Below are 15,702 nucleotides of genomic sequence, written 5' to 3'. Positions count from 1 at the left end.
GGTGGAGGAATCATTCAAAGAAAAGAAAATATTTGAGGAGGAATATGGAGGTAGCAAGGAGAAAGAGTTACAAATGGAGGATTTAATCTTAGCTCCGGCTCAGATGAAAGATCGACAGCCGGAGACAGAGGTTTTATAAAGATGGAATAGATGAGAAGTATTGTACAAAGTAGGCTGGATAGCCACTTTGGCTAATTTTGAGATATTGACTCGTAGAAAGTTTCTGTAAATATGCGAGGAATAGGCTTTTAAGCCATTCCTTGCTGAATTTGTTTGTAAATATGGATGGAGCATTGTGAATAAATAAAATCATTGCTCATGGAATCCTTTGCAGCTGATATGGTTTTTGAGAGGAATTATGTGTTGTCTTGATAGTCGAATTGATGACGTGTAGAGCACGTTTATTACATATTCCGATACTTTGATGTTGTTTGGAAAGTATGGGTGATAGTGAGCAATGGTGATTGTATATTGTGATAATATTGAAGAAAACAGGCTATTTAGCCGTTGTTTTTAATTATTTTACAGAAATCCGGGCAGAGTTTCCCTTGTAAACGTGACATCCCGGAAATACAAATATGTGCAAACACCAGTGGACAAACCCAAGCAACAGATATAACATAACTCCATCAACAAAGTTCGATTTCCAGGTATTATCCAACATCCAAAATTCAACATTACGCCAAATCATGGCAAAGAAATACAACCAATCAAAAGATCTACCACAGGGTGGTCTGGTCCGAACATCAAACAAAATACTAAAATGAAATGTTAATGGTGGTGCGTGAGCATTCAAGAAAGGTCAAGATGGCGCAATTCCTCCCACTTGGACAGACACTCTGCACGAGTATGTTATGCTGCTTTCAAGGGGTCTTCCCACTGCTGGTAAGCATGCTTTGTTGCACTAGATCATCACCCAAGTGCTGGATATTGGCCTTGAGCTTATCGGAGAAAACTTTCAAGGCTTCATTGTCATGCAGAAGGGCCATCATGTCGGTTTTATGCTGAGCAAGTTCGGCCTCCAATTTCTTTACTAGCTTTTCCTTGGAGTCAAAGTTCACATTCTTCTATTGGAAAGTTGTTAGAATAATCTTTCTCTCAGAGTGCATACTGTCCAACCTCTCTCTTTGTGCTTTGAAATCTCCCACTTGAATCAACGTCTCCGAACAAGTGCGGCTTGAATCCTGAAAAGTTGAAAACATTGAAAGCAGATTATTTAAGATAACTTGCAGTGGGTGTTGCAAGGGGTTGCTCATCAAAAACTTATTCAGGCATATTCACAAACATCTTGAGTGCAGCATGAAATGTCACATATTCTACAATGTTTTTGTAATGGAGGATTGAGAAAAATGCTGAATTATACCTACCTTGAGAAGGTGGGACTTGATGTAAAAGAGATTGATGATGGAAATTTTCAGAAACTTGGATGACATTACAAAGGCGATGTAATCGGTGGTGATATTGGAAATGAGATCTCCGTGAGTGGTTGAGTAGTTATCTAAAAGTGAAGGAGAATAGGTTGTGAAAGCAGCGAAGAATTGGAGGGTTTGGGGGAAGAAGAACAAGGAAGAAGTTTGGGAAGCATGGTATTGTGAATACACTGTTTGCTTTCTTTTTATCATCTTCCTCCTCTTCCTCCTCATATATATCGTATTATGTAAATGGGCCAACTTGTAAATAGGCCACATATATTTGAATTATTAAAAATAGCCAAATTGGGCCAAATTGGCCATTGGCCCAAATTGGCTAGGGGGGCAATTGTTGTGCCTAAAATTAATTTTTTTAGAGAAGCCCAAAAGAGAAGCCCAAGAGATAAAGCCTATCAGAGTTGCAGTTGACCCAGTGAAAGAAAGTTGCGGCCGGTTACCTCCATTACCCAATATGGAAGACGTGGAGTAATCGTGGAGTGCGGTTGAAACTTCTCGTGGAGTGTGACAAAGGCAGATGGAGGAATCAGAAAGGGCCCCCCGACAAATCAACACAAAAATACACAGCAAAGTTTCTGCAGAATTCCATCAATTCTACGTTTGTTTATTTCAATTTCCAGCAGCCAAGTATTTGAATTTTTATGTATTCCTTCGACTTTCTTGTAAAATGTGGATCAAATTTCATAACAACATATTTAAGTTTGATGTTGTTCATGGATTCCCTGCATAATTTCTTTATTTCCACAGTTTATGCGTTTAGTTTGGAGCCATTTCGAAGGAGTTAGAACTTACGACCGAATCGAGATTCACAACGCTTGGTAAACGAAGTCAGATTAATTCACATTTGGCACGAACACGTGCCTGGCACGCCCGCAAATTTTCGTGACAAACAACTTCTTTCTTGCTGAATTAGTAGACTCCATGTATTACAATTTACAAACTCTTCTGGAATTCAATAAAGATTGGTGGTGTTTCTCCGTGGATGTAGGTCTCTGATAAGGACCGAACCACGTAATCGTTGCGTGTTTTCTTGGGGTGAGTGTGTGAGTTCTAGTGTACGTGCAAGAAGCGTGAGTTCCAAAGGATTGTGGTTTAATTGTTCGTGTATTTGATTTGTTCTCGTGATCACTGGTCGATCGAACAAAGGAAGTGCAAGTGTAGCTTAATTACAGATCAACAAGAAAGAACGATAATTAACAATTTTAATTACAATACTTGGTATAATTCTTGAATAAACACTCCTCATAAGAACTATATATCTTGACACCGCGCGCCCGGTGCTTCAACAAAAAGGCGCCTCAGTGCCTCATCCACACAGAATCAGTTCCGAGAAAGAATAAACATGCGCCTCAGCAACTAAAGTCATGTGAAAATAGAGCTAAAGTAGAAACTATTCGAGTTTTGAAAAGAAAAAACACTCACTTTGGGGTTTTTCAGAGGATTTGGACAGCTTTTAAGGGATATTAAGCAGATATCATGGAACGCATGGAAGGAACGAGAGCAAACACGACATAACAAAAAACGTCAAATGAGAGAGGACCAAGCAGAAGATTTTGGGAGCAAATGAGCCGTGGTACGAATAAGAAGAACCCGGAATTCGGGGATGGATAAGCATATTCGACTTCATTTATATTCTTCTCTTCTTCTAAGATTGAAAGCATGACTTGTTTTTCTTTTCTTTTCATTATGATTTAATTTTATTTTCTAGAAAAAACGACGCAGCTTAGTTGAAATTATGTTTATGACTTTTTTATTTAAATGATTAAATTCCTCTTCATTTATCAGTGTTATCAAGTTTTTTAATGCCTTCGATTTATCGGCTACAGATTATTTGATAAAATAATTGAGATATATCACTTGGGAGAGGAAATCCAAACTTAAGATCATATGAAACATATCGTTGATATTTATATAGTTCTAACATCGTATAACCACATCGAAGACTGTATAAGAAAAATCATTTACACGTACGTAGATTTTGATGTTATATTTATATAGGAATAATATAAAAATTGTTATTCGATGGTAAATTTATTTATTACTTGATTAAGAGAATTTAAATGATTAAGTATTTTTGGCTAATAAACAAGATTAATTTACGAATGTAAACATCATTATGAATTAAATATAGTGGATAATCAAGTGAAATCAAACATCTAGATTCTTTTTCTCATTAAATTCTTGTTATTTACGCTTGTTTGATAGTAGTTTCTTTTTAAATAATTAATCCAACCCATTATTGAATTCCTAAATAAAGTTAACATTATTTTTATTAGAGTACTTTATATACTTTTAAATATTAAACTCTTCGTGTGAACGATACTTTATTCATCATATATTAAAATTCTCAAAATCTTGTTGGACCGCATTCGGGCTATAATGCTGATAAGTCTCTAGATGGTTTCAGTCTTGTTGCACACCATCTCAACAAGTAAGAAGATCAATAAACAAATTGTTCACACTATCCTTCTTTCTCACTGATCATTGAAAGCACACGCTTATATAAAATATATTAGATATTCAAGGATCAATTTGTGCAAACTTCAACCAAGTCAAACCATTACAAAGTTAACAGTTGTGTCATTTTTATTTGTTGTGTTTTCCGGTGAATTGAGAATTATTAAACATCCAAGCTTTGTAAAGTAATTAATCACTAAGGATTTCAGTTTAGACAGTGGCCGGTAAGTCCTGACTGAAGCAGACTATTACAAGACGTTGTAAAACCAAAATCTTTTAATAAAAACCTTCATAATTGTAAGAATAGGTGATGTAAGAGTTTTATCTCCGAGTAGCCATTAATTTTTTTTCTTTACCTACGCAATTTCACATTCTTTCATATAAAATTTTCAGACGGCTTCTTATTAAACTGACAGTCATGGTGCTTATCACTATCCTAACCGGATTGTTTCCACTCTTGTTTTATATTCACCGTGGTCCATTAAATCTAGCCGTTCAAGAATACTTTGTAACAACTTAAAAACTGGTAAGAATACTTTAAAGTTTTCAAATATTTTAGAAAGATTTTTTTATTCACCTCCCTCTCCACTCTAACTCGAATATATATATATATATATATATATATATATATATATATATATATATATATATATATATATATATATAGACACACACACAAAAATATGTATAATCAGTCAAGAAATAGACATTAACAGAGAGTCAGCTCAAGTTTTAAAAAAAATTTAAAGAGTTTATTCACCTACTCTAAAAACTATCTTAGATCCTGATAGATTAATAATATAAAAATAAATTGTAATTGAAAAAATTTTATTTCTTATTTAGTAAATAAACCATCGTTGCAGAATGGAAAAAAAATCAAGCAAAATTACGACAGATTTAATTTTCCATTGATTTCAAGATATTTTATTAGTAGAATTTTTGGCTTTTACTTCGCTACTAGTTACTGCGGCAATGATTAATTATGAAGTAGTATATATCAACCAACTTCGGTAATAACAGTGGCGAAGTAAAACATTATTTTTTACTTCACAATTTAAAAAACACGGGCTTCACTTCTAATTTTTTGTATCAGTTTACTTTGACAGAATAGTTTTAATGAAGTGAAAAGTTACAAAAAATTGAAACTTAAATTTAGTGAAGTAAAACAATGAACCCTAATTTCAATTAATTTCCCTTAAGGGATGAAGTAATAAAATATAAAATAACTCGTCATATTAAAATTGTGTCGAAGTTAAAGAAAGAATTACTTCACCACAACTCAATAATTGCGAAGTCGATCTCTATTAATTACTTCACCAAGCGAAGTCGTTCTCTATTAATTACTTCACTATAATGCAAAAAATAAAGTCTTTTAAATCTACTACTTTGTAATTAAATATAAATTGTGAAATAATAAAAGATCAAATATTAACAGTCGCTAATTAGCGACGGTACAAGTAAATATGTCGCTAATTAGCGACGGTTTATATTTAAACGTTGGCTAATTAGCGACGGTAAGAAAAACCGTCGCTAATTTGCGACGGTCTATATCACAAAAACCGTCGCTAATTAGAATGTAGTTCCATAATAGCGAAGTCATTTGCATCAATTACTCACAAAATGCAAAACTTGTGAAGTTATACAACACATTTATTTCGTCATTCAATGTATACTATGCAGTTATATATAAGCTATTACTTCTGCACTTTACGAAATCGACGATGTAGAAGACGTTGTTTTACTTCAGCATCAATCTAATTTCGACCAAAGACTTCGCTAATTTCTTGGATACGACTTTGGTGATAATGTGAAGTAAAATGATTATCTATTACTTCACGTGCGTCTACTTCGGCAATTATATACCTATTACTTCATTGAATATGCGAAGTAAATCAAAGAAATTCTACCAGTGTTTGCTTTTTTTTTGTTCGAACATAAAATCAGAGATGGAAAATACAAGATTGAACTTCATGAAGTTATCGATCATTATTTATGGATATACAATGAAACGTGTGAACATTCTAGCGAAATTATTGGTGGGGTTACTGTCATGCATAATGCTCACTAACTATGCATGCGAGGATTTTATTTCTGCAGTGGAATTAATAATTTGAATTTGAGAGTTGGATTTGATTGATGAATTTTACTTTATTTTTATTATTTTCCGATGATTTGAAATCCATTATAACAATTCATAAGAGTTGAAAATAAAGAGGAACGATTTCAAATAAATAAAATTTCAATTATATACATGAAAAATATTATGAATTTATATCATTGTATTCGAAATCATTGAAATCCTCTTATTAAGATTTCAATAAAATCCCCATCGGAAGACAGTATATTTATATTATATATTAAAGTTAAACTCGTTATTATTTTTATTCTCCGTAATTTTGTCATTTCAAACCCGCCATCAAATCCATTAGATTAGTGAAGGTTATATAAGGAAAAAAGGAAACTCAATTGATACACAAAAGTAGATTTACACTACACGTATAAGAATTCCAAAATGGATGGATGAATGAGAGACTCACAGAGGAAGAATACAGAATGAGCATTATTTATACTATCTACAGTTGACCAATATAACCTTCACTGATCGAATAAGATCTCTAATTTTTAATCAAGTAACAAATAATACAAATTAAATGCTTAAATATAATTTTTTCTTTAAATTAAATTAATTACATATGATTAAAAAATTATAGTAATTAAAATAATATTATATATAAGAGTAGGTCTCTTGTGAGACGGTCTCACGAATTTTTATTTGTGAGACAGGTCAACACTACCGATATTCACAATAAAAAGTAATGCTCTTAGCATAAAAAGTAATAGTTTTTCATTGATGACCTAAATAAGATCGATCTGTCTCACAAAATATGACTCGTGAAATCGTCTCACACAAGTTTTTGCCGATATATGAATAAATGCGTAAACAGTACAACATTTGACATCATGTGTGATGAGGCAAAAAAAATAGCAGGGTTTCCACTGTAGCCTTTTGACTTTAGGCAAAATTCATCCACTGGGATTGTGCGAGGGAACTATTTATTCGTTCAATTATGAAACAAAAAATAATTTTGAACCAGAAAACTCTTCATCTCACGAATTAATTTTATTAGACGGGTATTTTATTTGAGAGTCACTTATAAAAAAATATTATTTTTTAATGTTAAAAATATTACTTTTAATATAAATATAGTAATGTTGACCAATCTCACGAATAAAGAATCGTGAAACTATCTCACAAAAAATTTACTCTGATATGAAATGCAAACAAAGTTCCCAAATAACTATGCATTTGTGAATGGTTTGCGAATTAAATTATAAAGTATATAATTAATTTTATTAGATACTTAACGATTTTAAATTATAAAATTTGAGCTCTAGCTAATTTCTATTATTCGATTGCATAGTTTACGTTCACTCGATCGGATTATTTTGCATTTTGGAATTAATCATCATATATATGAATGCATGAATATTGGAATTAGTCATAATTTTGATAATTGTGGCAACTGCTGTTGTTGCACCTCCCACTTGATCTTGCCTCATTTAGTGGATATAAATTGACCCCATCAACAATTTTTATGATAAATCCTACCTACTATATATATGAATTCATCCCTTCATAATTATCAGAGCAATCAAAATTCTATATAGAGAGGGAGCCTGCAGATTTCTTTCTTCCAGTCTGTAAGTTAATTCTCTCTTTAAAAGCTTCATTATACTTGTAGTCTGTAGATGGACAAATATATCGAGCAAAGAATGAGCAAAAACGTGCGCGCGCACACCGTTAGGTTATAAACTCAAAAAAATATCATCTCAAATAGCTTGTTTATGGGATTGTGTAACATCTTGAGTTTATAAGTCATTATTTATTAGTTTAATATTTCAGTGTGAGATATTATAACAATATCGACCCTTTGAGAAGCTGATATTGGCGGCTGCTCACTTTCGACGTCTTTCATCCACTTTTCAGTACTCAGTATACGTATCATGTACCTTTATCCAGTCTATAATTTTTTTTTATCGACACTGATATGATGGTAGCCCTTTTCTAAGTCGCTCCTTCCGCTATGCCAACTTTCAACGAGAGTACCAATCTTAAGTTATAAAACTAAGAAGAGTATCATCCCAAAAGTCTTGTCTATAAGGTGTTGTAACCTCTTGAGTTATAAGTTACTATTTATTAGTTTAGTTGGATATTGTAACACACGACACCAATCATTTTTTTAAAAAGATCAAATTCTCCATATTATAATATCACGATCTCTTCGTTTTTAAAACAATATATTAGACGTATTTGTTTAATTTCTAAACTACAGTAAGCTATCATACATCATTAAAACGGTATGAATTAATTATCAGGAAAATTAGAGCGATCGAACCAGTCAGCAATCCATAAGAAAATTCTCACAACTTCGATTATTTAATAGAACAATAATTTTTCTTTCATTCCTTTTTTTTAAAAAAAAATAAATAAAATAAAATAAAATTCACGAGCCCACCCTTTGCATGCATGTCCCTTTATTTTCCCATGCAAACAACACCAATTTCTATGTATATGGTATATATGTGTACAGGAAAAATGGGCGGCAAGAACAAGATGAGAGTCCCTGTGCTGTTGATTGTGTTGCTATTGATCCTCACAATGGCCGAAGGAAGAAGGGTAGCCATGTTTGCTGAGAAGCACGAGAAAATGGACAAGCTGGATGGTTTTGAAGAAGATGGCAGTCTAAGCGGTTTCGATGGGGATAATCACCATTACTACTCCATACCCGATTTCAATCGCCATAATAATAACGATCAAGGCGATAAAAGTCCCGGAAAAGTCTAATTAATCACTATAAACAATTTACTTATATATATAGTTGGTTGCTGTTTATATTTATGAATAAAGAAGTTACTGTAAATATGGAATGACAAATAATGGTATATCCGTATATGTTACTAATTATTATGTAGGTGGGGTTACTAAGTGATATTTATGAATCATAATGTATTTTTATGAGTTTTTGAAATAAAACATTCACTCTTTTTGAACCTGAAGTCGTTTCATGTTTGAGTCGTTTTCAGGATAGTCAAATTAATATAAAGATTGTCTAAAATCTATGCTATGCATTCAATTTTTGTTCACAACTACTCAAATAAAATATAGGTTTCACAAAATTAATTTATAAAATCGTGTTATAATTTTTTAAATTTTATTTTTGGGATGTGTCGTGCAATCGGGATTCGCGATTTCAGAGGGGCGTAGAATTCATCTTCAGAGGGCAAATCTGAGTCGTGGTCGGTGGAAAAGCGAGACATTCAACTAATCATATTGTTCCACGTATTATACAAGTAATGCATATTCAAGCAGATTAATTGGTGGAGAGAAGGACCAATGGTGTAGTGGACGCGTGCAATGTCCATGCATCATGTCATGTCCTGTGTTCGAGTCTGCCTATATGTGACTGTACAATAAATTTTAAAGTAATTATTCCATATTCGTCTTTACTTTACGAAAATAATTAGTTCAAGTTGTTATATAAATATAATGTAATCAATTATAAATTCATTTTAAATATTTAATATTTATCATGTGAGATAAAAGATATCAAATATAAAAAGTGTTTGACGTGTGAATTTTTTTTAAAAAAATCAAAAATTTAGAAATAAAAAATGCATTTTTTTCCTTTTATGAAAGTCAACTTCACATGATGACTAAAATTTAAATCATGTATATTTTTAAAAGAGTATATTTTTATTTTTTTTAATATTAATAGAAAATACTATTCTTCTATTAATATATTTCTTTTTTGTAAATTTATTTGTAATCTTGCTTCCTAAAATAAATTATCTAGAACCTCAGTTATTCAAAAAAAAATTATAATTAAATTTATAAATATTGAAAAATGCATAAAATAAAATAAAAATATTGATAATTAAACTAACTGTTAATTTTACTTCATTTAATTTACTTTTTATTTTCAAAAAATTCTAATCAAATGATGTTTAATTCTTATGTTTTTTTTTTAAATATTTATCTCAGCATTAAAATATCTGAATTGTACAAAATTTTGTTAAGAGTTTGAGATAATATATGAAACATATTTTAAAATTTGAGATTAAAAATAAAATTTTCAGTTATTTGATACTATTTTTTTTTACAAAATATCGATGATACGTACACTCTATAATTTTTATAATCTTTCCTTTTATATAGAAATATAGCAAAGATTAAAATAATCTATATCCGCCTTTGTTTTTAATTTTGGAAAAAATAATTACGAAAATATTCTCACATTAAATTTTTAAATAACATTTATTCGAAAATAACAATTTTGTCAATAACTAATTTACTAAATGATATTATGATTAAAAAAAAAAGGTTACAGAAAGTTAGAACATAGGGAAAATGTCTCTCTCTATATATATATACTAGTTATTCTGCACACACGATCCATGTGTACAGTCTTTTTAATCATTATCGATGGACTAAAGTGAAATTATGAAAAAACTAAATTGATATTTGAATTTTTAAAATAATAAAAATAAAAATAAAAATATGTGTTGAATTTTTTCTAGAAAAACAAAAATATAATATTAATATTTATACGACTGAAGTTGAAATAAAAAGGCCCTTGACCTTAATGAAAGAGAATAGATATATAATATTTACTAATTAAACAATATTTAATTCTAGGGTGCTATGCTACTCTTCATTTTTACTAAGAGATTATCTATGTCCAATTATTATTTTTAAAAAAATAATAAAAAATAAATTACATTTATAAATTACAAAATTCACATAATTCTTTGAAAAAGTTTACAAAATTTTACAAAAATCTTGAAAAAAAGTCTATAAGAGTCTATGAAACTTGTTTTACAATTCTATGAGATTGCATAAAAGTCAATAAAAATTCATCGACTCCACAAAAGTGCATCATTTAAAAAAAACATTAAAAATTTTTTGAAAATATAAAATGCGGAAAAAAAAATAAAAGTGAAAATTATTTAAGAAATAGTGAAAGGTAACATTTCCGAAGCCTGATATCAGATTGAGTGGAAACTTCTCGAATTCGTCGCTCTCTCTATAAGCCCTAGTTGCGATTTTTCACTCTCAACTAACACACTGCGCCACCTTCCTTATCCACAGCTTCAGCACCACCAAGAGCCCACCTAAACCCGTTTTACACTCTCCCTAGAGAATGGCTTCAGCTAATGCCATATCTACCGCCGCGCTCCTCCCTTCTCCGTCTAAACGGGTAGCTTTTTCTTGAGTTTGTCTTAGATTTTCTTTCTTTACTCGGCTTTGTGTTGTTTTATGCATTTACATTTCTTGGTTTCGGTTACAGGGTGGATTGAAGGGCCGGAAAGTGAGCCAATTACAGCAGGGGCAGAAGTTTGAGAACAAGCAGGTCAAGAATCGGTTTGTTGTCAGGGCCAATGCTAAGGAAATTGCGTTCGATCAGAAGTCAAGGGCTGCTATGCAATCTGGTATTGATAAGCTTGCTGATGCGGTTGGCCTTACTCTCGGACCCAGGGGTAATTTTTCTGAAAAGAATTGCTTAATCTGTGAAATTACATTGAATTTGTAGCTGTTGGATGTATATTTAATAGGGAGTATTTATGAGCAACTGATGAATGTTGCTTTGTTTTCATATGTGTCTCGGGTAGATGGTTTTAAAGGAAGAGTGGAAATTCACGTCTTTTGATAATTTTATGGTTGATCTAAGTTGCCTTTAATACGAGTGGAAATTAAGTGGTTGTGGGTCTCGACATCTGCTCATTGGTTGTCTGGCGAGCGATTAGTTTGCGTTAGATAATTGTCGTTCAATGATTAATCTTAGTATTTTGGCATGCTGCCACATTTATTTTGTGCTTGAATGAAGAGTGATGGATTATTCTGGATGTTTCTATAGTTTCCTCTCGTTAGAAAATTGTAGTTGTTGTAGATTGATATTGTTTATGGACCAGTCCATCTGTTTAATGGTTTTGCTATTGGCATGCATCTGATGTTTGTTTATTTTTTGTCTTTCCGATGTTACGTTACACAGGAAGAAATGTTGTACTTGATGAATACGGGGCACCAAAGGTGGTCAACGACGGTGTCACCATTGCTCGAGCCATAGAATTGCCTGATGCTATGGAAAATGCTGGTGCTGCTTTGATTAGGGAGGTCTGTTTTTCCAATGTTTTCTCTCTAGCATATGAACATGAAGGAACACTGAACACCATTGCTTTTTGTGAATTTAACAGTTTTTAATAGTGATTGTTAATACCTGATGTTTTCTGTAAGTTTCCCCTTGTATCATTTTCGATTAATCTTGATGTTGAAGCTTTATATTGTGTTTGAAGGTTGCTAGCAAGACCAATGATTCTGCTGGTGATGGGACAACTACAGCATCCATCCTTGCTCGTGAAATTATCAAACTCGGCCTTCTAAGTGTTACCTCCGGGGCAAATCCGGTTTCATTGAAGAAAGGTATTGATAAAACTGTGCAGGGTTTGGTTGATGAGCTTGAGAAAAAATCCAGGCCCATTAAAGGTCGTGATGATATCAAAGGTACTAATCTCTCTATGGATAATTTTTGTGATTTAATATGTCTAAATTTTTAAATGCTGACAGACCCATAGCCTTAATATTGAAAATACCACTGCGTGAATATTGCAGCAATTGCCACTATCTCTGCCGGAAATGATGATACCATTGGGATAATGATTGCCGATGCTGTTGACAAGGTTGGACCAGATGGTGTCTTATCCATTGAGTCATCATCTTCCTTTGAGACCACAGTTGATGTAGAAGAAGGAATGGAGGTCTGTTTGCATATAATAGATTTTCTTATTCTTTGCTTCTTCTCGTATACTCACCTTTTCATAATGTGTTATTTGTTGTTTACAGATTGATCGAGGATACATCTCCCCGCAATTTGTCACCAACCAAGAGAAGCTGCTTGTTGAATTTGAGAATGCGAGAATATTAGTCACGGACCAAAAGATTTCTGCCATTAAGGATATTATTCCCTTGCTTGAGAAGACTACTCAGTTACGAGCTCCTTTGCTCATCATTGCTGAAGATGTCACCGGAGAAGCTTTGGCAACTCTTGTTGTAAACAAGCTTAGGGGTGTTCTGAATGTTGCTGCCATCAAAGCTCCGGGTTTTGGAGAAAGAAGGAAAGCACTTCTTCAAGATATTGCCATCTTGACAGGTAAAGACAATTTTTTGGAAAGACTACTGCATGATGATTCTTATATATAATATCTGCCAACAAGAAAAGTACCCGATCCTTAATAATCTTGGTGAGGAGTGAAAGGAAGAAGGTTTATTGGGGCAATTTTTTGAATGAGAGCATCGATTAATTACGAAGTTATACTAATTTTTATTTTTATTAATCCACTACCGTGTTTTCTATCCCCGGCTTTTGATAGTATACACAGTTGAGAAGATTTACAACCATTGCATTCTTATATTTCAATTTTCAGGGGCTGAATATCAAGCTACTGATTTGGCCTTGCTTGTGGAAAACACTGATGTGGATCAGTTGGGTATAGCAAGAAAGATAACCATTAGCAAAGACTCAACCACCATCATTGCTGATGCTGCATCTAAAGATGAGCTCCAGGCTAGGATTGCTCAGCTTAAAAAGGAACTCTCTGAGACGGAGTCAGTTTATGATTCTGAGAAACTTGCTGAAAGAATTGCAAAATTATCTGGTGGGGTTGCCGTGATCAAGGTTGGTGCAGCAACAGAGACCGAGCTCGAGGACCGCAAGCTTCGTATTGAGGATGCCAAAAATGCAACATTTGCTGCTATTGAGGAAGGCATTGTGCCGGGTGGCGGTGCTGCATTAGTGCACCTATCAACTGTTGTTCCAACCATCAAGGAGAAGATTGAAGATGCCGATGAAAGATTAGGCGCCGATATAATTCAAAAGGTATGAGGTGTTTTGATCTTCCATTTTAGTTTGCTACAACTGATTATTAGTTCATACATTTTAGTCTTCTCAGTGGGTTCAATTCCACTTTTCCTTGAATGTAAAGGATAAGTAGTTGTACTAAAATAGGCAATTTTACCTCCTTGGTGGTGAAAATGACTCGAGACAAGATTGTTAACTGAAATGAAGGTGATTAGCGCTAGCAATCGAAAAATATAGCCTCGAATCAGTTTGCTGTTTCTAAATGTGAAAAATTGCAGGCCCTAGTTGCACCAGCATTGTTGATTGCTCAAAATGCTGGAGTCGAAGGTGAGGTGGTCGTGGAGAAATTGAAGTCTAGCGATTGGGAGTTTGGTTACAATGCAATGACCGACACATACGAGAACTTGGTAGAAGCTGGAGTTATTGACCCTGCTAAGGTAACAAGATGTGCACTGCAAAATGCTGCTTCGGTTGCTGGAATGGTGCTTACCACGCAAGCCATAGTTGTGGAGAAACCTAAGCCAAAGATGCCACTAGCAGCTGCTGCTGGTGGCCCGCCAGGTATGGGCAGCTACTCAGTGTGATCAAGCATCGCTTTGCTTTTCTTGTAGGAATTTTGAAAGTATTTACCATCGGGTCCAATGGTTCTTGATCGATGATGGGGTGAACAAGAGACTAAAAGGTTTTTTTTTTATCTCTCGAGTTAATCTGTTTCGTGAACTCTAGGAATTTGTTTCTTGGTGAGAATCTGAATGTTAAAGCCGTGACATAATAAATTATTGTTTCTCGGATGTTGCATCAGTTATCTTAAGTATACTGCCTTAATGGATGTATCAATTATCTAGCAAGTATGCTGCCTTCATTATTTATCATACATCATTGCATTAAAAAACTACAGTATTACTCTATATATAATATTTATTTACATTTCATTTATTATTGAAGAGTTGAATTATATATATATATATATATATATATATATATATATATATATATATATAGTGAAAGCTGTGAATTTTTTGTACAAATATCTTTGGTCAATGTGAAATCATTAATTTTATTAAAATTTTCTAAAAAAATTTATTTATGAGATGCTCAAATTCAATGAATTATATAAGATTTTCATTTTTTGATAGTTTGGCTAACAAGTAGGACCACCTAATCCACAATCCACTTTAAATTAGACTTAGTCGAGGATTTCTCAACTCGTCAGGTCGGCGGGCCGGACCAATCCACCGTGAGTTACAATTTATTATTGAAAAACATTAAGTTAAATAATGACTTGTTATAATTTATAAATATATTTTTATTGAAGATGTTTATATTTATATAGTTAAATTTGTAATCAAGATAAATATGATAAGATAATATATGTAAAGATTTGTATGTTGTAATCTTCTCTTATAAATAGGATGATTGTGTTCAATGAAAATTGCACCCGAGTATTGACTCGTTATCATTTTTTTTTATGAATTCTGTCTATCATATCTTTTTTTATGGTTCATAACACGTTATGTTGTAATCTTCTCCTTTTTTTTTTAGTCAATTATCCAAGAAATTTTATGAATTTTTATTTTTGGCTTATCAAATTTGATATCATTATCGCTATCATGAGCTCAAGTTGACAGAGATTCCCGAATGATCTGGAAAGAATAAATAATTTGAGCTCTTGAATCACAACTCGATGTTTGCGAAAATACGTTTTGAGAAAAATTTCCATAATATATAAGCAAGACAAGCTTGATTAGAAGAAAGAATATGAATATCAATTTTATGATTTTAAATACGTTGGTTTAGTTAATTTATTCTGCCTCCAATCAACTATTAAAACCATTGATTTTGATAATATATGCATCATATTTTGAGGTATCTGAAATATGTGTTGTATATATTATGCCAACTGA

General features: G+C 32.5%; 1 protein-coding gene and 1 long non-coding RNA gene across 2 annotated transcripts; both read left to right on the top strand.

The window, feature by feature from the left end:
* Positions 1–7,453: 7,453 nt before the first annotated feature.
* On the top strand, positions 7,454–8,907 carry LOC140809531 (uncharacterized). Its single transcript, XR_012113121.1, has 2 exons — positions 7,454–7,586; positions 8,477–8,907. It is a non-coding gene; the product is annotated as an uncharacterized lncRNA (long non-coding RNA).
* Positions 8,908–10,917: 2,010 nt separating this feature from the next.
* Positions 10,918–14,666, top strand: LOC140808944 (ruBisCO large subunit-binding protein subunit alpha). The gene is made up of 8 exons (XM_073166338.1): positions 10,918–11,143; positions 11,234–11,423; positions 11,936–12,057; positions 12,237–12,444; positions 12,553–12,698; positions 12,784–13,090; positions 13,365–13,816; positions 14,077–14,666. The coding sequence occupies exons 1-8, from the start codon at positions 11,087–11,089 to the stop codon at positions 14,380–14,382; spliced, it is 1,788 nt and encodes a 595-aa protein (XP_073022439.1). The 5' UTR covers positions 10,918–11,086; the 3' UTR covers positions 14,383–14,666.
* Positions 14,667–15,702: the final 1,036 nt, after the last annotated feature.

Source organism: Primulina eburnea, chromosome 13 (genome assembly GCF_022965805.1).
Source record: "Primulina eburnea isolate SZY01 chromosome 13, ASM2296580v1, whole genome shotgun sequence".
Classification (NCBI taxonomy): Eukaryota; Viridiplantae; Streptophyta; class Magnoliopsida; order Lamiales; family Gesneriaceae; genus Primulina; species Primulina eburnea.
The sequence above is the reverse complement of the archived record's forward strand: the minus strand, read 5'-3'. Positions and strand labels throughout refer to the sequence as shown.

Coding starts and splice junctions, on each gene's coding strand:
- LOC140808944 (XM_073166338.1), top strand. CDS start 11,087: ATGGCTTCAGCTAATGCCATATCTACCGCCGCGCTCCTCCCTTCTCCG. Junction 11,144..11,233: donor TCCCTTCTCCGTCTAAACGG/GTAGCTTTTTCT, acceptor TTTCGGTTACAG/GGTGGATTGAAGGGCCGGAA. Junction 13,091..13,364: donor AGATATTGCCATCTTGACAG/GTAAAGACAATT, acceptor TTCAATTTTCAG/GGGCTGAATATCAAGCTACT.